The 23,282-nt window shown below is 39.5% G+C and overlaps 1 protein-coding gene across 1 annotated transcript in view; it reads right to left on the minus strand.

Moving 5' to 3' along the window:
- LOC125235978 (neuropeptides capa receptor) overlaps positions 1-23,282 on the minus strand; it is a 243,593-nt gene that overhangs the window by 19,331 nt on the left and 200,980 nt on the right. The window contains 1 exon segment of the mRNA XM_048142649.1: positions 21,861-22,044. Coding sequence (XP_047998606.1) covers positions 21,861-22,044 — 184 coding nt within the window.

Consider the following 23,282-nt stretch of genomic DNA (forward strand, 5'->3'; position numbering starts at 1 on the left):
TTTTTTTTGGACATTATTCTCAATAAAAAAAAGAAACATGGTGGTCATAGTATGCGAACATTGCAAAGGCAACATAAGCGTAACTCAGAAACGAATTAAATGTACGAACATCGCCTGCAAACATATATATCACTCTGATTGCGTTAATTTCGATGCGACGACCTCAAGAACTATATGGAAATGTTCATCTTGTGTACCCAAGGACAAAAAGGGAGATAACCAGGGCGGGCGATTGAGCAAGTCGGGCACACCAACTCAAATGCCCTCAACGCCGGACAACCTTAGAGAAGATACGCCGGACCCCCTTAAAGACATGCTGGAAGAACTCAAATCATTCCGAGCAGAGGTCAGGGCGGAACTAAATGAGCACACTGAATCATTCAAGAGACTTGAGGCTAGCTTTGCTTCCATGAAGAACAACATTCACGATTTACAAGAGAAGGTGACTGCGTTGGAGGCAAAAACTGAAAGAATCGACATAATTGAAAGGCAGTTAAGCGACCTCGTAAACAAAAACGAACACCTAGAATTTGAACTTAATCTAAGAGATCAAAGAGAACGTAAACACAACTTGGAAATAACAGGGATCCCACAAACGCCCAACGAGGATGTAGTCTCTGTGGTTGACAGGGTAGCGGACATAATTGGAGTACCCATCGCAGCCGACGACATAGAATGGGTTCACCGAGTTAAGTCTTCAGTTGGGTCGACAGAGGACGCTGTGACACCGTCAAGCTCTGCGGCGTTACCGGCAACTAACTTTGCGGGCGTTGTGGCGGCTCCGAAGGGCCCCGCTCGTATTATATTGCGTTTTCGACAGTTGCAAACTAAAATCAACTTTATGACAGCTGAGAAAGAACTTAGGCGCAAAAACAAAGGCACTGGGATCACTACAGCGGCAATGGGCTTTCCTGGTGAGCCGCGTAGAGTCTACTTGGCTGATAATTTGACACCTGCAAACCGCCAACTACGACGTCTAGCAAAGGAAAAAGCAAACGAGAACAACTATAAATATGTATGGGTCCAAGATAGTAGAATCTTAGTTCGTAAAACCGAAAAATCTAAAATCATTCACATAGGTTCGGTTAGTGACTTAAACCATCTCTAGGTGTTTGACGTTGTAATATATAAAAATGGTTGTTAAAAATGTTAACTTAAGAATATCGTTATTAAATGCTAGATCATTAAGTACTGGTAAAGACGAGCTTCTCGAAACAATAAGATTGAAAACACCAGGCATTGTTGCTATTACCGAAACCTGGCTAAACGAATCATCTGACTTGAAATACTTTCAAATTCCTGGTTACCGATTTATACACAAAGCTCGCAATTCAGGCCAGAGAGGAGGAGGTGTTGGTGCATATATTCGTAGTGATTTAACTTGCAAAAAAGTAAAAGTTCCAGAATCGAGTCTTGAGCAGCTGTGGCTTGAAGTAAAAATCAGAAAAATTCAAATGTGCATTGGTATAGTGTATCGTCCACCTAACTCAAATGTAAACTCATTCATTGAGAACTTATGTGACACTTTAGGAGACATTGGCCCAGTATATGATGATCTGTTTATGGTCGGCGATATCAATATAGACTTACTCTGTGAACATAGTAATAACAAGTCTGATTTTAATGATATGTTGATGGAGCACGGCCTGCACCAAGTGGTTAATGAACCAACTCGTATATCTGCCAGTAGCCGCACTCTTATAGATGTAATTTGCTGTAGTGTACAGATTAAAGCTAAACAAGTTGATGTTTACCACAATGACTGTCTAAGTGATCATGGTTTTGTAACAGCTGATTTTCTTATAAAAATCCCAAAGCCTCCTCTCCGAATTATAACATATCGACCTTTTGATCAATTTGACCTAGACACTTACGAAACTGCTTCTTCCATGACACCTTGGGAGTGGGTTTTAAATTGCAAAAACAATGTCGACTCGGCAGTAGACTGTTTTACATTCCTGATTCTACAATTATTCGATCATTTTGTGCCATGTCGTACTAAAACTTTTAAGCAACCACCCACACCCTGGATAACTGATAGTATAAAGGCTTTGCGACGTGACAGAGATAAAGCTTGCTCTTTGGCCAAGCAGACAGGTGATAGCGATCATGTTAAAACTTACAAAACATATCGCAATTTAGTTAATAACATCACGCGTTCCGAAAAGCATAATTATTTTACTCAAAAAGTTAATAATTGCTCTAAGAACAGCCGTAAGATGTGGGGGGAAATAAGGAAATCCTTAGGTACTAATACACAGAGCGCTCTGCCGTCCCATTTATGCGATCCTACTGAAATAAATAAATCTTTTATTGAATCAGTCCCACAAATATGTAAAAATCCAGCACTGGCTCCTGCGTATTGTAATGCAAGGTACTCAGATTCTGTTTTCGGTTTCAAAGAACTATCACCGGATGGGGTAAATAACATTATTAATACAATAAATTCAAACGCCATGGGTACGGATAGCATATCAATGAAAATGATAAAGCTCACCCTGCCATATTCTCTGCAAGCAATAACGCACATAATAAACATATCTCTTAAAACAGGATATTTCCCACTGTCATGGCGTACAGCCTTAATCAAGCCCATACCCAAAAAAGAACCTGTAGAAACATTAAAAGACCTAAGACCAATTGGATTACTTCCGGCTTTATCTAAGATATTAGAAAAAGCGGTCTGTCAGCAACTGACATCGTACTTAGAAATTAATAATATTATACCACAAGGCCAATCGGGTTTTAGAAAAGGCCATAGTACTACCACAGCTCTCTTACACATTGTTGATGAGATATTAACGGCGTCCGACGAAAATAAAGCATCATTTTTAGTTCTGCTTGACTACAGCCGTGCTTTTGATTGCCTAGATTCAGACATCCTTTTGGCTAAATTAAAATATTTCGGTTGTGACGAAACAGTTTGTTCATGGTTTAGTTATTACTTTCAAGATAGGAAGCAACTCGTAGAGTGTACAAATGATTTGGGAATAACAAACCGATCCGAACCGTTGGCAGTGTCAAAAGGCGTAGTTCAAGGCTCAATGTTAGGTCCAATATTATATTCAATTTATACTGCTGATTTACTACAAACCACTGAATTCGGACTTGCACATATGTATGCGGACGACACACAGATCATCATGTGCGCAAGTCCTAATAACACAGAAATAGATAATGCTGTAAAAAAGCTTAATCATGACCTAGAGTCAATTCGCGTCTGGTCAGAAAATCATGGCCTTAAGCTGAACGCGCAAAAATGTACATACGTTGTACTAGGCACAAAAAATCAAATTAATACAGTACATCGCAATAAACCTTCGGTTACGATTAATGGGGAATTATTAGAGGAATCACTTATTGTACGGAACCTAGGACTTTATTTTGATGGAAACTTAAAATTTGAAGAACATGTTAAAAAGAAAACCTCAAAATGCTACGGAGCGCTAAAAACACTCTACAAAATTCGACCTTATCTAAAAACAGCTGTTAGAGTAAAATTGATGGATTCTTTAGTTCTTTCTAACCTAGATTACTGTGATCTTGTATACGGTCCATGTCTCTATAAAAAAACCGAAATAAAAATACAGCGGGTGCAAAACTCTTGTTTGCGCTATTGTTATAATATTGACAAAAGGTCGCATATAACTCCTTACTTAAATACATATAATATACTCAACATGATCAACCGACGCAAACTTAAACTTGCAACACTAATGTTTAATATTAAGTACAGTGGCCAGCCAAAATATTTATACGACAAATTGTTATGGCGATCAAATGAGAGCAGAACCGGTTCGATAGGCGTTCCACGCATTCACCGATTGATTTTATTTAAGGGCAGTTTTCGTTTTGCAGCATCTAAGTGCTGGAATGATCTACCTCCTCCTATAAAGAAAACCAAATCCCAGTTTTTGTTTAAAAAAATGTGTAAAAGCTGGCTTCTATCACAACAGAAGGCATCGTGTAACTGGTCGCCAGTTAAGTTAGCAGGTGCACGATGAATTTTGTCTGATAAATAAGTAGTTTTGTCAACCTTTACTTAGTGCTAATTTATTCTGTTTTGCTCTTTAAACCTTTTATTCAAATTCAAAATATTAAAAAAATAATCTCTGTATCCCTTTCGCCCTGTAATTATTAAGTACTTCCATCGCCTTGGCAGCGATCTATTCGCCGGGTTAGCTAGTAAGCTAGTTATCTAGTTAAGTATTAGATTTAAGTTTATTGGTTGGGGACTGAAAATCAGCGGTCTCGCTGAGTCTCATCCATTTTACTGCACACACATCTGTAATTTTACTTACTAAATTTTTATAAGTCCTTACATGTCCATTTTGTGCTGTGTTGGTAAATAAATATCTTTTTATTTTTTTATTTATTATTCGGCTACGGCACCAGGCCCTATATCCGAATGGCATTTCTGCGACGCGAAACGAAAACGAAACGCCGCGAATGGTAGTCTGGCTCTGTCGCGCCAATACGCAAGAGCGATAGAGATAGATATCAACGAGCGTTTTATTTCGTGAGCGTTTCGTGAGCGCTTGTGCCATTCGGCAACGTACCCAGGAACGGTACGACGCATTTCGATCACCTCGTAGCGTCATCGATTACCACTTTGGCTAGGCCGGCAGGTATGTTACGCCAATGTACCCTCGTAATTGGATTTTACGCAGGTTTTAGTGATTGATGCTCTTAGGAGTTCTTGTCTATTGATGGATGACTGATTTTGCGGACCGTAAAGTTACGTTAAGAGTGTGCAGCTCAGTTAGTGATGTGCCGATGAGAATATTCTCGTTTCTGTGAATTCCTTTAAGAAGAAATTTCCAGAAAATTCCCAACTTTCGAGAACGTTCTGTTTGAGTAGCGAAAATTAGTGCACTAACTTATTTACGTATTTTCTTTCGTTATGTTTACATCCTTCGCGTCAAAAAACATTTTTGCGAAATTTTGTGAGGTTTCACGGTCGGGCTTTAACAAATCTTTAATCATTTTTAGGGTTCCGTAGTCAACTAGGAACCCTTATAGTTTCGCCATGTCTGTCTGTCCGTCCGTCCGTCCGTCCGTCCGTCCGTCCGCGGATAATCTCAGTAACCGTAAGCACTAGAAAGCTGAAATTTGGTACCAATATGTATATCAATCACGCCAACAAAGTGCAAAAATAAAAAATGGAAAAAAATGTTTTATTAGGGTACCCCCCCTACATGTAAAGTGGGGGCTGATATTTTTTTCATTCCAACCCCAACGTGTGATATATTGTTGGATAGGTATTTAAAAATGAATAAGGGTTTAGTAAGATCGTTTTTAGATAATATTAATATTTTCGGAAATAATCGCTCCTAAAGGAAAAAAAAGTGCGTCCCCCCCCTCTAACTTTTGAACCATATGTTTAAAAAATATGAAAAAAATCACAAAAGTAGAACTTTATAAAGACTTTCTAGGAAAATTGTTTTGAACTTGATAGGTTCAGTAGTTTTTGAGAAAAATACGAAAAACTACGGAACCCTACACTGAGCGTGGCCCGACACGCTCTTGGCCGGTTTTTTTTATTGCCATGCAAATTACAACTTACTTGTTTTGACGCTTCTATTGTATTTGTCTTATTTATTTCACTAAGCGATTAAACATAAGTATTGTCGAGTTTGCGACAAAAAGGTTTTAGCTGCCAGAGAACGTTTCCGGAAATTTCCGAGATCGTTTTCGATAAATTTTCTGTTCTTGAGAAAATTCAAGAAACGACACGTGGCTTTGTCCATATGAATGTATATCCATACTAATATTATAAATGGAAAAGTGTGTGTCTGTTTGTTTGTCCGTCTTTCACGGCGAAACAGAGCGACGAATTGACTTGTTTTTTTAAGTGGAGATAGTTGAAGGGATGGAGAGTGACATAGGCGACTTTTTATCTCTTTCTAACCCCTCACTTCTCTAAAATGGGGGGTGGAAATTTATATGGAGCATTCTGCCGTTTTCGAACTTAACGCAGGTAAAACCGCGGGCAAAAGCTTGTGTGTATGTTCGGCTTCACTTTAAGTTGTGTTCATCATCATCATCATCATTTCAGCCATTAATCGCCCACTGCTGAGCATAGGCCTCCCTTCGTGTACGCCACTTATCCCGGTCCTGGGCTAATCTCATCCAGAAGTGCTCCGCAATTTTCTGATGTCGTCCACCCAACAAGCCAACGGATGCCAGGCGCTTCTTACATCCGATAGCGGCCACCATTCGGTCAACATTTTAGTCCACCTGCCATCACTCTGCCTGGCAACATGCCCCGCCCAATTCCATTTGAGTTTGGAAATGACGTCACCCACATCCCGCACCTTGTTGCGGCGTCGGATCTCGACATAAGTTGTGTTACGGCACTCAATCATGAAGATGTACAACTTTTGGTCAGTTAATAGTTGGAAAAGTTTCAAAGTCGAGTACTTATCGACTTTTAGGTTAAGCTCAATTTGCTTTGTCTGCAAAACTTTAGCAATACTTATTAAAAAGTATTTTTTGCAACAGCAACATAAGAAATAAAAGTTATGATGGGTTTCTAGATAGACTAAATAGAAAATAAAAGTAATAAAGCTCCTATCGGCCAATTGTTCGCCTAAAAAAGCGTTGAAATCCAATCCTGTTGGAAATATGGACGCCTAGACCTTTATGCAGAGCAATCCTCTTTATCGCACTGGTTGCTAGCATAGTGTTGACAGTGTTGTTTACATTCTTCTGTCATTACCGTTTGTCACTCGCGTTTTTTACCTAAAGTTATTTCCACTTAATATAGTTTATAATTGCTTTATAAAGCCTTGTTTTATTCCTTCAGGTTATGGGCCGTCCCATTCCTGCCGTTTAAAAGTTATTTTTGCGTTCGATCAGTAAAAAGTGAAAGTAAAAATGTCGCGTGTATAACTTCCAGTTAGTTACCGTGCCCGCGATTATTTCTATTTTTCAGCTATTTCAGGGTGAATTAGCACTGTAGACATGTCGAACAGTAATTCTATGATGTCGATTGAAAAGCTTACTGGCAGAGAAAATTGGGCTAGTTGGAGTTTTGCTGTGAAAGCGTATTTACAGCATGAAGACTTGTATGAGTACATAGTAACAACTCCGGATCCCTCCGAATCAAAGTCAGTCAGGCAAGATGTTAAGGCGAAGTCAAAATTGATATTACTGGTAGACCCGATACTCTATGTGCATATTCAAGATGCTAAAAGCGCAAAACAGGTTTGGGATAATTTAACGAAGGCTTTTGAGGATAGTGGATTAACTCGGAAGGTGGGTTTATTAAAGGAACTTATTAATACTAATTTAGAAAACAGTTCCTCCGTAGAAGAGTATGTCAACAAAATAATGACAGCGGCACACAAATTAAGGAACATAAAATTTGAGGTTGACGATGAATGGCTAGGTACCTTAATGCTGGCAGGCTTACCTGACATGTATCAGCCAATGATAATGGGTTTAGAGAGTTCTGGTATGAAGATTAGTGCTGACTTAGTGAAAAATAAGTTATTACAAGAAGTTAAGGCGACGTCATCGTCAGACACTACCGCACTTTATACAAACTCTAAAGGTCAACCTAGAAATAACCCTCAGAAGTTTAGAAAGGGTCCGAGATGCTTTTCTTGCAATCGCTATGGACATCTCAGCAGAAATTGTCAAAATAAAAAAACAAATGGAGAGAAGAGCACCGGGTATGTAGCGGCATTTTCAGCATTTTCAGCCGCCTTGACCGATGACTCCGAACACTGGTATGTTGACAGTGGAGCTTCAGTTCACCTTACAATGCGAAAGGATTGGCTCACAAATATTACATCGCCTTCTGTAGCGAATATAACAATAGCCAATGACCAAGCATTAAATATTGAGTGCATGGGTATTGTATACGTCGAAGTAAAGGTGAATGGCAATATTGAGACTATACAGGTGAAAAATGTTCATTATGCTCCTGACCTGAAAACAAATTTGCTCTCTGTCAGTGAGATTGTTAAAAATGATTGCAGACTAGATTTTCACAAACAAGGCTGTGACATATATAACGAGAATAAACTATTAGTCGCAAGGGCAAAGTTAGTCAACAGAACATACCAGTTAATTACGAATGAAAATAAGCAATCCAAAGGAATGATGGCAAAGACAATAACTGATGATGATCCTTTTTTGTGGCACCAGAGAATGTGTCATTTGAATTTTTCAAGCGTTAATAAAATACCGGAATGTACTGAAGGAGTAAAGTTGACACCGAGTAAGAGCGATACAACTTGCGTAACATGTCTTGAAGGCAAGCAGACACGACGACCGTTTCCTAACGAGGGCTCCCGGGCAACCAGTTTGCTAGAGCTTGTGCATAGTGACGTCTGTGGGCCGATGAAGCATGATTCTTTGGGAGGAGCAAGGTACTATGTCACCTTTATCGATGATTTTTCTCGGAGAGTACATGTATATTTTATTAAACATAAAAGCGAAGTATTCGAAAAATTTGTGGAATTCAAGAATAGAGTTGAAAATGAGTTGAACACAAAAATAAAAATCTTAAGAAGCGACTGCGGGACCGAATATAAAAATAAAATTTTTGAAACTTTTTTGAAGAAACACGGTATTCTGCACCAAACTTCTAATCCTTACACTCCTGAAAATAACGGTCTCAGCCAAAAGATGAATAGGACCTTGACAGAACGCGCAAAATGTATAATTTTAAATGCGAAATTACAGGACACATTTTGGGCTGAAGCGGTTGCCACCTCAGCGTACATAGTGAACCGCTCACCGTCTCGCGTTCTATCCTACAAGACCCCGCATGAAATATGGACTGGAAAGAAACCTAATTTAAATCATTTGAGGATTTTTGGTTGTCATGCGATGGTGCATATACCCAAAGAAAAGAGGACGAAGCTCGAACCAAAGTCACGTAAATTAATTTTTGTTGGATATAGCGACTGTACCAAGGGCTACCGCTTCATAGACCCTGAAAGCAAAAAAGCTATTATCAGTAGAGATGTTGTGTTCCTGGAGGCTTCGGTTGAGCGAAACAAAGTTGATGGTGTACCTGAAAAACAAGAAAATGTTAGTAAAAATGTGACAGTAACTAAAAAAGATGAAGATTGTAATGAAATGAGAGAAAATAAGACTGTAAACTTACCTTTATTTGAAGATAAACCGACTTGTTCAAATACTGAAGATCAGGCAATAGAAGCGCAGGATGACTCGCAAAGACCTTCCACGTCAGATGAATCTGACCAGTTTGATACGGGCCATGATGAAACATATTTGCCAGATGAAACATTTTTGCCTGATGAAACATGTCATTCTTCACCGCAGCCTGTGATGAACTTAAGACCACTTCCACACCGAATGGAGAGGAGAGGAGATAATGAAACTGACCATGTACCTACCTCTCTCATGTGTATGAGTGGAGAGTCTCCGATGAGTTTTTTAAACAGTGACCCGTTGAGCTTACAAGAAGCTCTTCGTAGTGACAAGGCTGATGAGTGGAAGAAAGCTATGAACGAAGAATACCAGTCTTTGTTAGAAAACAATACATGGACACTTGTCAACTTACCAGATGGCAAATCTGCTATTCCATGTAAATGGGTGTATAAGACGAAGTTAGATGCCAATGGAATGGTATCACGCTACAAAGCTAGACTTGTAATAAAAGGTTACAAACAAGTTAAGGGTATTGATTACCATGAAGTGTATGCCCCTGTGGTCCGATATGGTTCAATAAGATATTTGATGGCTTTAGCTGCAAAATATGGACTTACAATACATCAAATGGATGCGGTCACGGCTTTTCTACGAGGACAAATAGATGAAGATATTTATATCTGTTTACCTCCTGGCTATGAAGATCAAAATAAAGTTTGTAAATTGAACAAATCCATATACGGATTTAAACAAGCTAGCGGGCAATTGAATAAAATGGTGTTAACCTTTATAGTGAACTCACTGAGACGATACAACAGTCAGCCTACCACAGAACATTGGATGGAGCTAAAACGTGTCATGGGTCTCAAAGGAACAATTAATATGAAACATAAGAGGAATTTGAGATGCGAGATGATTTCCGACTGCGATTCAGACTGGGCAAACAGTGTTGAAGATCGGAGATCTTGCACCGGTAATATATTTTTATTTCAGGTTGGTCCAATGAACTCAAAGAAGATAGCTAGCCGACAAGTGGCCGTTAAGTATAAAAACTCTGGAGACATGATTGCCGATATACTGACGAAGGGTCTCCAACGAACGAGGCATGAATATTTTTCTGCGGCCCCGGGCTTAGCTCCAAAGCGTCTGCGTCCAGGAGAGGATGTTGGAAATATGGACGCCTAGACCTTTATGCAGAGCAATCCTCTTTATCGCACTGGTTGCTAGCATAGTGTTGACAGTGTTGTTTACATTCTTCTGTCATTACCGTTTGTCACTCGCGTTTTTTACCTAAAGTTATTTCCACTTAATATAGTTTATAATTGCTTTATAAAGCCTTGTTTTATTCCTTCAAATCCAATGCCAAGTTTAGCATCTAACGCATCATCACATCTATTTAAGCTGCATAGTTTAGTTTAGTTTTATTTATTTCATAATGATAAATTACATTATAAATTATGCTATGTTAACCTATATGAATAAATAAATATAGTTAGTTGTGAAAATACGTAGGTACTGTGTTAAAAATATCTAAAATTATAATACCCCTAAATTTGAATCTACGGATAAAAGCTGTTGCAGGCGTTCATAGGTTACGGTGACCGCTTTCCATCGGGAGGACGGTATGCTTTTTTGCCACAGGAGTAGTATAAAAAAAACTGGGTATTCAGAGCTTACACGTCTAAGCGCGTTTTCACATTATCCGATTCAATATCGGATGTAGGACCGATATCCTTTACATTAGGCCGTTTTCACACTATCCTATCCGATATCGGATGTAGGAAGGATGTAAAATGTAAGATTTATGCGCTTCCAGAATTGCGGATTTAATGCCGATGGCACTCTCCTACAACAGTTTTTGTCCGAGGCACCATGGAACTGCCGATATCGGCAGGACGCTTCCGACATTTTTTGGCATGCCGGACCCCCCGCCAGTTGTCGGCCGATAATATATGTTTGTGTGCGTATATAATGTATATATATACGTTTGTAGTAGTGAGCGTGACAAAAATGGCGTCTACTAAACAGCTGCTAATGATCGAAATTCAAATTAGTTGAAAATTCCCATTGAAAAAAAAAAAGGTTGTGTAATGCATCGGTCCGAACTGCGGATACTAGTTTTTTCATCTTTTAGTAGATATAGTTGAATGTAAAATTATTTATTTTGCCTGACAGCCTGACACTGAGTATTTTTTATACTCGTTATCTTAATTTTACAATATAATATTTAGGATATAGTGCTTATAATTATGAAATATAAACCATTTTTAAATATTTTTGATACAAAATCATACTTCATTGATTTGGAACAATGCGTTTTATCGGACCGACATCCGACACTATCGGAACCGTTTATCGAATGTAGGATGTCGGTCCGACATCCGAAATCGGATCGGATAACGTGAAAACGGCCTTAAGGTCGCCATCTTTGATTTTTCCCTTTAAATTCCGGCCAACATCCGATATCGGATCGGATAATGTGAAAACGCACTAAAGCTTGTCGCATAAAAGTCATAAATCATAAATAGGTACCCGTAATTCTCATAACAAATGCTGTCCATATTACTCACAATAATAATCCTGCGATTAATCATAAATTTGCGGTAAATCTGGCATATTAACCCTGTGCCATTTGGGCGTTCTAATCACTCAATAACCAGGGATATATACGTAGTCACAGTATAATTAAGAGTACTGTCGTACAGTATGGCCACTCCCGCTCCCCGCTGAAAGTGCCGCCCACCCCCTCTCGGTTACCTCACAGTTACCGCATGTCAAAAACGCGAACAGTGGACCTGTCATATTTCACTCATACAAGCATAGCATGCGTTCACCTACACGAGCTTAGACTGTGTGCTAGGAACGCGCCTCTTTCATATATTTGATCGCCAGTGTCCGAGGTGTGACGTAGTCAAATGCAGATGCCTACAAAAACAATATTAGTAATAAACAAAAATAATATAATTTTACAATGTACCTACACTAGCTATTTGACGGCAAAGAACATAGTAGCCGACTTGTAGTATCCGTGAATTCAGCCAGCGTGCAGCTAAATAGATCAATTTTAGTGGAGACTTCGTTTGATATCTTTTTTTTTTCAGAGGTGGAGGTAATCCTCATTGGATACTGCCGACCCGGTGTTCGACAGCATGCCCGACTCGGCTATGCTGGAGGTTTCCTCCTAGCAGTATTGGTGTGCTACTCTGCGGCGGCGCCACCATAATGAAATTCAACTAATTATATGTTAAAATGATGTTCGTAAGACGTACAGTATGTACGTATAATTTTATGACTGTACCTATAGCGGGAAACGAAATAATGGGCTTTTATTGTGGCGCCGCTGCAGAGGATGCTCTGCAGCGGCGCCACTCAGTTCTCATAGATAGATATGACATCATCTACTTTTTTCTCATGGAAATTGATGTACCAATGCTGTTTATTATGTACGTATTGAAAAAATCACTATAACTTAGTAAATTTATGTACTTTTAGTAATTCCGCATTCCGCCTGAACGGTATGAGCTAGTATGTAAGGAGGTGTACCTACGGGTAAGCGAGAGGAGATATGTTCCTTCCCGCTCGCTCCCGCGCTCGGCGCGTTTCGTTCTAGGTTTCAATAATTATTATTAAATTTATGCCCCTGTTGTACACTTTGCTTTTTACTTCGATTGCGAGGAATTAATTATATTTTTCTCGGCAATTTACACCACGAAATTGTCGTAAAGCGAAAGAACATAATAGGTACATAAGATAACCAATTCCCGCCAACTTTTTTTCAACATGTGATCAGAGTTTCAGACGCTTGGTTTTTTGCCAAGTCAAAATTTTTTAAACGTTAAGTAATCGAATCCTATTTTATTTAATTTACTTAATTTAATGACAGAAAATACGGAATTCTAATAAATTATAGCAAAAATAAAATAACCTATCAAAGTTTTGTCACCTACACAATTTTATTGCTCAATAAAATTGTGCAATATGTTTTAACTGTTTGTCTCTTGAGACCGATTATCTTAGTCTTAGGCCGGCACGGCAACAGAGAGTCTTAAAATTCATAATCTTAAAAAACAAGAGTGTGTGTGGACTAGGGCTTCCAAATACCGGACCTTATCCAATACCGGTATTCATTCCGGTATTGGCGATTTCAATTCCGGGATCCCGGTATTGAAATCGGGAAAATATATAAACCAAGTAATTTGCTTAAAATAACAAATTTTATTCAAAATCTCGTTACTTTTCATGCGTGTTATATACTACAGCGGAATCTTGCCAATCCGACTTAGTGAGGTGTCAAATCGATTACATTTCCAACTTCATAAGTTTCGATTTCAACCCAAACGGTTCGCAAACTTATGTGGCCAAGTCCGTTCAACTTCTATTGTTTTTAAGTATACATAGTTCAAAGGGCTACGCCCTGTGCTCTTTATTTTTGTTATGAGTCCTCAGTCCCAAGTTCGCAGTATAAAAGCAAACGGGAAAGAGCGCCAGATCTCTACTCAGGTGATTCTGTAAGTTAGATATCGCCGCCATATCGGACATTTCACAAGAAGACGCGGCTATAGCAAATCATGTTTTCTGCCAAATCGATCTCTTTAAGCTCGTGCGGAATAGAACCTTTTACATTTTAATAATAACAAGCCTTTGCATATATAACCAGATGGTTCAAACGGCATCCTTGCGACACTTACGTTTGTGGCTGTACAGCCCAATTCGATAGAGGATCCCTCGTCCGCACACACGGCAGGTGTATGCTCCCCCAGATGAGCGGGGTTTAGAGGCTTGCTCGTGACGCCTCATGCGTTTATCATTCAAGGAGGAGAACCAGGAATTGTCGTGCTTGGATTGAACGTCATGGACAACACGGCGCCACGTGGTTCGGTCTTCGGCCAGTCGTTGCCACGGGTCGCATGAAATATCAAATGTGACCATGTCACGCTTCACGCAATCTTTAAAGCGCAGCGTTGGCCGTCCGACCGGTCTTTTTGCATCTACAACATCTCCCAGCGTGGCACACGAGTCCGCTCCATTCGATACACATGCCCGAGCCACCTCAATCGCCTCTTCTTTAGTATGGCTGTGATACTAGGAAGCTGCTGTGGCTCATTCATGCTGTGTTACATTTTATAGTCAGTGTTAATGGTGTAGTTGTGCTGTAGGTTTAACTATAATATCACTTTATTAAATAACAAGCATTAAGAAGCATTTCTCGATTATAGTTTCATCATTGACTTTTGAAATTAGAACATGAGATGATTTTTTTTTAGAAACACATTGTAATCAATATCTGTGGTACAATTTAGTGGTATTTTTGTATTTCGTGGCGCTAGAGGCGCTAATGCACTAATAAAATAAGTCCGCCAAATCATTGAACAATTAGCCAAAAAAGCTGAATTGTCCGACATAGATTATCAAAAATCACATTAATTGATCACTGCGTGGTGACAAGCGCTGCGCGGTCCACGGTTGTTAGTGCAGCAGTGTTATATAACAACGTTTATTGGTCAGACCACTACCCTTTGCTACTGGAATGTGATTTTAAGCTAATAAAGGCAAAAGTTCAAACTAGTCACTCGTGTCCCATTGATAGGGTGAAGTGGGGTGAGAGGGACGCTTTGCAAGTGGAAAAATATAAGTATTGTTGTACGAACGAACTTAAGTGTATTAATTTTCCTGCTGAATTCACTTTATGTGCAGATAGGATGTGTTCAAATGTGGATCATAAAAATAAGCTGAGAGAATTGTATAATAATATAACATCTGTATTAAAATTGGCTGCGAGAGCTTCCTATAAAGATATTAAGCGCGGGAAAAATAGGTATGTAACGGGCTGGAATTTGCATGTCAGTGAAGCTCACCGGGAGGCTCAATTTTGGTTTCAGTGGTGGGTAACTTATGGTAAACCTGCTTCTGGCTATGTATACAATATGTGCGAAACTAAAAAACTCTTTAAAAACAAATTGAAATATTGTCAGAAACATGAGCATGACATAAAGATGGACATTATTGCTAAAAACCATGCGAATCGCAACTTTGGAAAATTCTGGAAAAATACCGCTAAATTGAGTCCGGGGTCGAGCCTTCCTGTGAGTGTAGCCGACTATTCTGACCCTGCCGCGATTGCTAATGCTTTCCAGCGCCACTTCACAGTCGAACCCACTCTCCAAGCGCCTGAGATGCTGGATGCTGAGGCTGAAGATGATATCCCCCTTGTTAGATTTTCTGCCAAGCAAGTTGCTTCTAAAATTAGTAAGATGCATAAGGGTAAATCGCCGGGATATGACGGCCTCAGTATTGAGCATCTCAAGTATGCAGGTGAGCATCTTCCAATAGTTTTGTCAATGTTTTATAATTTATGTATTAGTCACAATTACTTACCTGATGAACTCATGAAAACAATAGTTGTGCCTGTCATAAAAAAATAAAACCGGGGATGCTTCTGACATTTCCAATTACAGGCCTATATCGCTCGCCACTGTTGTGGCAAAGGTATTGGACGGTTTGCTGGACGACATTTTGGTTCAAAATACAAAACTAAATGACGCTCAATTCGGATTTAGGCCGGGGTTATCAACTGAAAGCGCAATCTTATGTCTTAAGCAGACCGTCCATTACTATACGTCACGTGAGACGCCGATATTTGCCTGTTTTCTGGATCTGTCAAAAGCGTTTGACACGGTGTCGTACGACCTACTATGGCGGAAACTACTTAAGGACACGACGGTCCCCCGTGTTATCATCTCATTGCTTCGGCATTGGTATGGGAACCAAAAAAATTGTGTCAAGTGGGCGGGCGCCTTGTCCGAGGAATACGTGATGCAGTGCGGGGTCAGACAGGGTGGTTTGAGCTCTCCGTTATTGTTTAATGTTTATATGAACGGCCTCATCGAGGAGCTCAGCAGCGCTTATGTCGGCTGTCACGTAGAAAACATATGTGTTAATAATTTAAGCTATGCTGATGACATGGTGTTGCTGAGCCCCTCGATGGGTGGTCTAATGAAATTGTTGAGCATTTGCGAAACGTATGCTGGGGCCCATGGGCTCAGGTACAATGCCTCGAAGAGCGAGCTCCTGCAATTTAAAGCAGGTAACAAAAGCTACATTATGCAGGAGGTTAAGCTGTGTGGAACTCCATTAAAGAGAGTGGATAAATTTAAGTACCTGGGCCACTGGGTCACAGACACACTGTCTGACGTCGAGGACATCGAGAGGGAACGCAGGGCCCTTTGTGTCCGCTGTAACATGTTGGCCCGCAGGTTTGCACGTGCTAGTAAAGAAGTGAAGCTCGTGCTGTTTAAAGCTTTTTGTCAAACTTTCTACACGTGCGGTCTGTGGGCTAACTTTACGCAGCGGGCATATAGCGCTCTAAGAGTCCAATACAACAATGCATTTAGGATGCTGTTTAGGCTGCCGCGGTATTGTAGCGCCTCAGCAATGTTTGCAGAGGCTAGAACAGACTGTTTTTACGCAATCATGAGGAAGCGTATCGCGTCACTTCTCACACGCAGTCGAGGCAGCACAAACGGCATCCTAAGTACATTGGCGCAGCGGTGTGACTCGCCCCTAGTCAAGCGGTATATGCAGCTACACTCACCTGTAGCTGTGCTGCCGCGAAACTTGTAAATATATTAGGTTTTTGTTTGTTTCCGTCCTTGTATCTGTTTTGTTTAATGATTGTATCTTTTCTTGTTACTAACAATAGATGTATAGGTTGTTGTATTTACTAACCCTATGGACTTGATGGTTCGAAATAAAGTTATTTATTATTATTATTTATTCTCTTTATTTATTTTCTTTCTTAGGCTAGGCTGTTTATAATATGAATATAAAAGTAAAATACAAAAACACATACAAAACAATATAAAACACATATAAACACATTATAAAAAACCTAACCTAGGGTGCCGCCAGCAGCGGGGCAGGGCCCAAGCTGCCGGTGGTTAGGGCTGCAGAGAGAGGAACCGTCGAACTATCCGTGCTGTGTCCAAGATCACCGCCTTCTGCATCTGGCCCTTGATCCAGCCACCTAGCGAGAGTCTCTTAAGATGTTGGTCGAGACTCTTCGCTATGAGACCGTTCGCTGAAACGACTATCGGAACAATGATCGTTGATTCAACATCCCACATGGCGGTTATCTCGTGAGCCAAGTCTAGGTACTTACTGGACTTGTCCTTCTCGGCTTTCACGAGATTCTCATCATGGGGGATGGTGATGTCAACGAGCACTGCCCGGCGTTGCAGTCGATCTATTATCACAATGTCAGGTTTATTGGCTACAATAGTCCTGTCAGTGATAATAGATCGATCCCAATAGAGCGTGGCACGACCATTTATTATTTATTATTATTAAGAAATAATCTATGGAATCACACATTACTTTGCGGAAATCCATGATAATCAAAATCAAAAAGATTATCCGCGGAATAGAAACACTTAATTTACGGATTAGAAAAGTATTTTTCTTGATTTTGATAGTGAAGGAGTGATTTCCCAATTTCGGTACTAAGTATAGGGAATGTTATGTACGGCAAAGTTTTGAGCTAGATAGAGTTCAACACACTAACGCACACGCATAGTAAAAATAGAGTAGCTACGGTATACGTTAGTTCGCATGCATTAACCAATTTTTTGAAAAGTTATATCTATGATATAGATGCATCAAGGCGATTTGTTTACAGAGGATTTGTGTCCTGTTGCAACTACGTTTGATGTGTTGCTCCTCTGTTACACTTACGTGCGAATTCACAAGTGCGACAAATGTGTCAAAAAATGTTCGCGGCCGACGCTCCTCAATGAATGCTTTTGACACGTATCTTTAATTCTTTATCTAGCTAATCATCGAAAAAACAATCATTTTCATACAAATATTGCAAAAACACCAAACAGAGAATGTGTCAAATCGAAAAACGAGAGCAAGAAGAAGATTTACGCGTGTAGTAACCATCGTGATGCAGAAATTTAACGTTTTTGATGAGTGATTTACGTTCATTTGGTAGTTACTAAAAATACCGGGATCCCGGTATTACTAAATTAAATACAGGTATTGAAATGTGCCCAAAAAAAGGCGGGATCCCGGGATCCCGTGATACCGGGATCCCGGTATTGGAAGCCCTAGTGTGGACGGTCGCGAAATTGTATGGAACTCCGTGCACTCGATCTGATTTTTGTACTGATTATGGCTTCCCACAGACAGTCTTAAAAATTCATAATCTTAAAAAAAAATTATATGCAAATTGCCACTGACAGATCTGTCAGTGTCTTGTCAGTGTCAGTTTGAACTGTCAGATTGCATACAAGTTTTTTTTAAGATTATGAATTTTTAAGACTGTCTGTGGGAAGCCTATGACTTTATCAAATTATGAATTTTAAGACTGTCTGTTGCCGTGCCGGCCTAAGACTAAGGTAATCGGTCTCAAGAGACAAACAGTTAAAACATATTGCACAATTTTATTGAGCAATAAAATTGTGTAGGTGACAAAACTTTGATAGGTTATTTTATTTTTGCTATAATTTATTAGAATTCCGTATTTTCTGTCATTAAATTAAGTAAATTAAATAAAATAGGATTCGATTACTTATCGTTTAAAAAATTTTTGACTTGGCAAAAAACCAAGCGTCTGAAACTCTGATCACATGTTGAAAAAAAAGTTGGCGGGAATTGGTTATCTTATATACCTATTATGTTCTTTCGCTTTACGACAATTTCGTGGTGTAAATTGCCGAGAAAAATATAATTAATTCCTCGCAATCGAAGTAAAAAGCAAAGTGTACAACAGGGGCATAAATTTAATAATAATTATTGAAACCTAGAACGAAACGCGCCGAGCGCGGGAGCGAGCGGGAAGGGACATATCTCCCTCTCGCTTACCCGTAAGTACACCTCCTTACATACTAGCTCATACCGTTCAGGCTGAATGCGGAATTACTGAAAGTACATAAATTTACTAAGTTATAGTGATTTTTTCAATACGTACATAATAAACAGCATTGGTACATCAATTTCCATGAGAAAAAAGTAGATGATGTCATATCTATCTATGAGAACTGAGTGGCGCCGCTGCAGAGCATCCTCTGCAGCGGCGCCACAATAAAAGCCCATTATTTCGTTTCCCGCTATAGGTACAGTCATAAAATTATACGTACATACTGTACGTCTTACGAACATCATTTTAACATATAATTAGTTGAATTTCATTATGGTGGCGCCGCCGCAGAGTAGCACACCAGTATTGCCCTGAGAATGGGTGCTTTGGCCAACAAGTTTGTGCGCGCAGTCGAACGAATTTAACGGGAACCAAGCCGCGGGCAACAGCTAGTTAGTACTTTATATTTCGTTTCTTACGTGGGACTTCATGACGTCATAATACTGAGATTTTTATAAATGACCTGCCGTTTCGGCCTTAATCCCTGAGATGATAGATGTGCGGTCAAAGTGATGTGTAGGTATACGTACTTTCACAACTTTGGTCATTATTGCGACGGTACTAAGGTACGAAATCAACAGGTGAGGATTATTATTACTTATTTTACTATTATTACCTAGAATGGGGTGTATTCTGATTTTCGAATCGTTAGAAACATATATACGTTTGTCGAGCGGTATGGCCTATAGCGCATACCGTGCTTGCTAGCGGTCCAGGGTTCGAATTCCGATGGTATTTATTTGTGTGACAAGCACAGATATTTGTTTTAATTTAAGATGTACAAGTATTTTATTGTCAACATATATCGCTCGTAACATATATCTTATTCAGCAGGAGTTGTACTAACTGTTTATATAATGAAACGTCGTATGAAACACGTGTGCATTGGTCATTAACTCATTACACACATCGGATCTTATCTCTATACATATACAAATCATTTATTCGTAGGTAAACATAACAAAGCAAACACATTTAGTTAAACACAGTATAAATTATAGTTTACCACGAAATGGGAACCTCTGTATAATGGTAACCATAAAGTCAGAGCTGATTTTCCGGGGAAACCGCAATACGGCCTTAATACGAGTATCCAAAAATTGCTCGTTAGTGTGAACATGCGTACTCATGTATTCAGCGACGACGACGCATTAAGACGCTACAGGAGCGAAAATGCTAAAATAGAAAAGAGGCCCCCTTTTCAATTTCGGAATTTTAGTTAAATGTGTTATTAACTAGATTTATCTAAAAAAAAATTGTCCATTCAGAACAACTCGGTTAAAAGATATTGCGAAAAAAATCTTTAAAATCGAAGTCCCGCTCTCCACTGTTTCCTCCTTCTACCTTTCGCGGCGTTTCGTGACTTTCGTGTCGTAGAAATGCCATTCGTGTACGGGGCCTGTTAAAAATATATAAGTATCCATACTAATATTATAAATGCGAAAGTAACTCTGTCTGTCTGTCTGTCTGTCTGTCTGTCTGTCTGTCTGTTACGCTTTCCCGCTTAAACCACGCAGCCGATTTTGATGAAATTTGGAACAGACAATCTTTAGACCCTGAGACAGAACATAGGCTACTTTTTATTTCGAAAAAAAGGGATGAAGGAGTTGAAAAAGAGGTTGAAAGTTTGTATGGGATTTCTTAATTTTAAAAGTTATATTTTAGCACTTGACACGATAAGAAATCATTAAACATCTTGATAAGGTCGAACGCGATTAATTAACATTATTTTTACCTTTTTTCTTTTTTTTTTGTGTGTCGTGCGGTGGGAAATAAACATTAACTAAAAGCGGGTAGATTATATTTATTTGACTACCCCGAACATTTACATAAATTAATATCGGGTAGTTTTGTGTTGTTTACATCTCCGGTGACATTTTGCTGGGACGTCAGTCTTCCGCGACCACGGCCAGTGCAACCTGGCCGAAACGTTGGGAAAAAAGGTAAAAATAATGTTAATTAATCGCGTTCCACCTGTATGTGACTTTAAATACGTATATGTGTACAAAGCGCGAGAACTTAAAGTGTTATCTTGATAAGGGATAGGGATAGGGATAGGGATAGCGATAGGGATAGCGATAGGGATAGCGATAGGGATAGCGATAGCGATAGCGATAGCGATAGCTATAGCGATAGCGATAGGGATACGGATACGGATACGGATACGGATACGGATAATATGGGTATCGTTAGAGGGATACGGATAATCGGTCGGCGGTCTCTTACAATCAATGTGCTCTAAGACGATCGTTGTTTGCTTGCTTGAAGATTACGTTTGCGATAAGTATAAGCAAAATGTAAAAAATTGTAAGGGATAATAGAAAAAAGTACTTTTTACCCACCGATCATAGTGTCGAAATACGGGCTATGTGGGATGTTTATAAAGGTTTCCCCAGCGTATATAGAATTACCTACGCTGTGGTCGATGTGTAATATTTCTACAATCATTGCAAGCAAAAGTATTTGTGCAATCGAAATAATCGCAGATAAATATACCTACAGAGAAACCTACGGATCCAAATGAAAATCTTAATGAATACTTTTATTACGCGGGCGAAGCCGCGGGTAAAAGCTAGTGTATGTATATATTCTATATATCGTTGTCTGAGTACCCACAACACAAGCCTTCTTGAGCTTACCGTGGGCCTCAGTCAATCTGTGTAAGAATGTCCTATAATATTTATTTATCTATCTCTATCGCTCTATACTAGACTACCTTTCGCGGCATTTCGTTTTCGTTTCGCGTCGTAGAAATGCCATTCGGCTACGGGGCTTTATATCGGATCGATCAAAGTGAAAACACACTTACCTGTGGCTCATCACATTGTACAGTATAGGGTTGACAGTTGCCGACACGTAGTATAGTCCGCCGGCCACAAAGAACAAGTACTCGTTGATGGTGGAGAAGTGGGGGGTGGCTTTCCCGTAGATGTAGAACAACCGTTGGAAGTGGAAGGGGGCCCAGCACACGAAGAAGGCCACGACCACGGCGGCTGAAACAAACACATAAGTAACTATTGTAAGCATTTTCATTAATTCCGAACTTCCACTTTTCCGCACTTGTATCGTAATGTACACTCACGGACTTTAATTGTTGAGCCATTTAGAGGCCCCAATAATTTTGTCATGTCATAGTTAAGCTATGACACATCTCGGACACTGGCGATCAAATATATGAAAGACAAATACATTCTAAGCTCGTGTAGGTGAACGCGTACCATGCTTTATGAGTGAGATATGACAGGTCGACTGTTCGCGTTTTTGACATGCGGTCACTGTGAGGTAACCGAGGAGCGGTGGGCGACACTTTAGCGGGGAGCGGGAGTGGCCATACTGTACGATAGTACTCTTTATTATACTGTGGCTATGACGTGTCCAGGTATGAAATGGACTAGAAGTGAATTAACAATTAAAGTCTGTGACCGTACATACATCATCAATATCATCATCCTCCTTGCGCTATCCCGGCATTCGCCACGGCTCATGGTAGCCAGGGGTCCGCTTTGACATCTAATGCCAAGATTTGGCGTAGGCACAAGTATTACGAAAGCGACTGCCATTTTGACCTTCCAACCCGAAGGGTAACTAGGCCTTATTGGAATTAGTCCGGTTTCCTCACGGTGTGTTTCTTCGCCGAAAAGCGACTAACAAAATATTCAATGACATTTGAATGAATTAGTTAAATATATTAGTGTTATTAACTAGATTTATCGAAAAAAAGCGAAAAAATCTTTAAAATCGTGTTTCCTCTCTCGACTGTTTCCTCCTTCAAAACTCAATCGTAACGAAATTTGAGAATCTGACTAACAATGAAATATTGTAGTTTTTTTGGCTAATTGTTACCAATTTTGAATACCAAACCTTTTTTTGCGCCATAATCAATTAGGCCGTTTTTGGAATTGTTTGATGAGCTCTAGCGTCTTTGAAAATAAGAATATCAATGAAATCAAAACGGTTCGACACAGATAAAAATAATCATTATCTGTGTTGTACCAGGGAGGAAATAGTCGAGAGCGTTTGTATGGAGAATTGACCCCTCCTGTATAGTCTTAATACCCGCTAAAGTTGGCAGAGGAAGCATATACCAATATGTAAAATTTACCTGTTAACTAAGAATAACCAACCTAAGTATGTACGTATGTACCTATGTAAACACTTTATTGTACAATATATGGGCGACCGAGCTTCGCTCGGTTCTATTTTAATATACCTATCACGTCTTTAGATAAAA

The sequence above is a fragment of the Leguminivora glycinivorella genome, chromosome 18 (assembly GCF_023078275.1).
Source record: "Leguminivora glycinivorella isolate SPB_JAAS2020 chromosome 18, LegGlyc_1.1, whole genome shotgun sequence".
NCBI classification, from domain to species: Eukaryota; Metazoa; Arthropoda; class Insecta; order Lepidoptera; family Tortricidae; genus Leguminivora; species Leguminivora glycinivorella.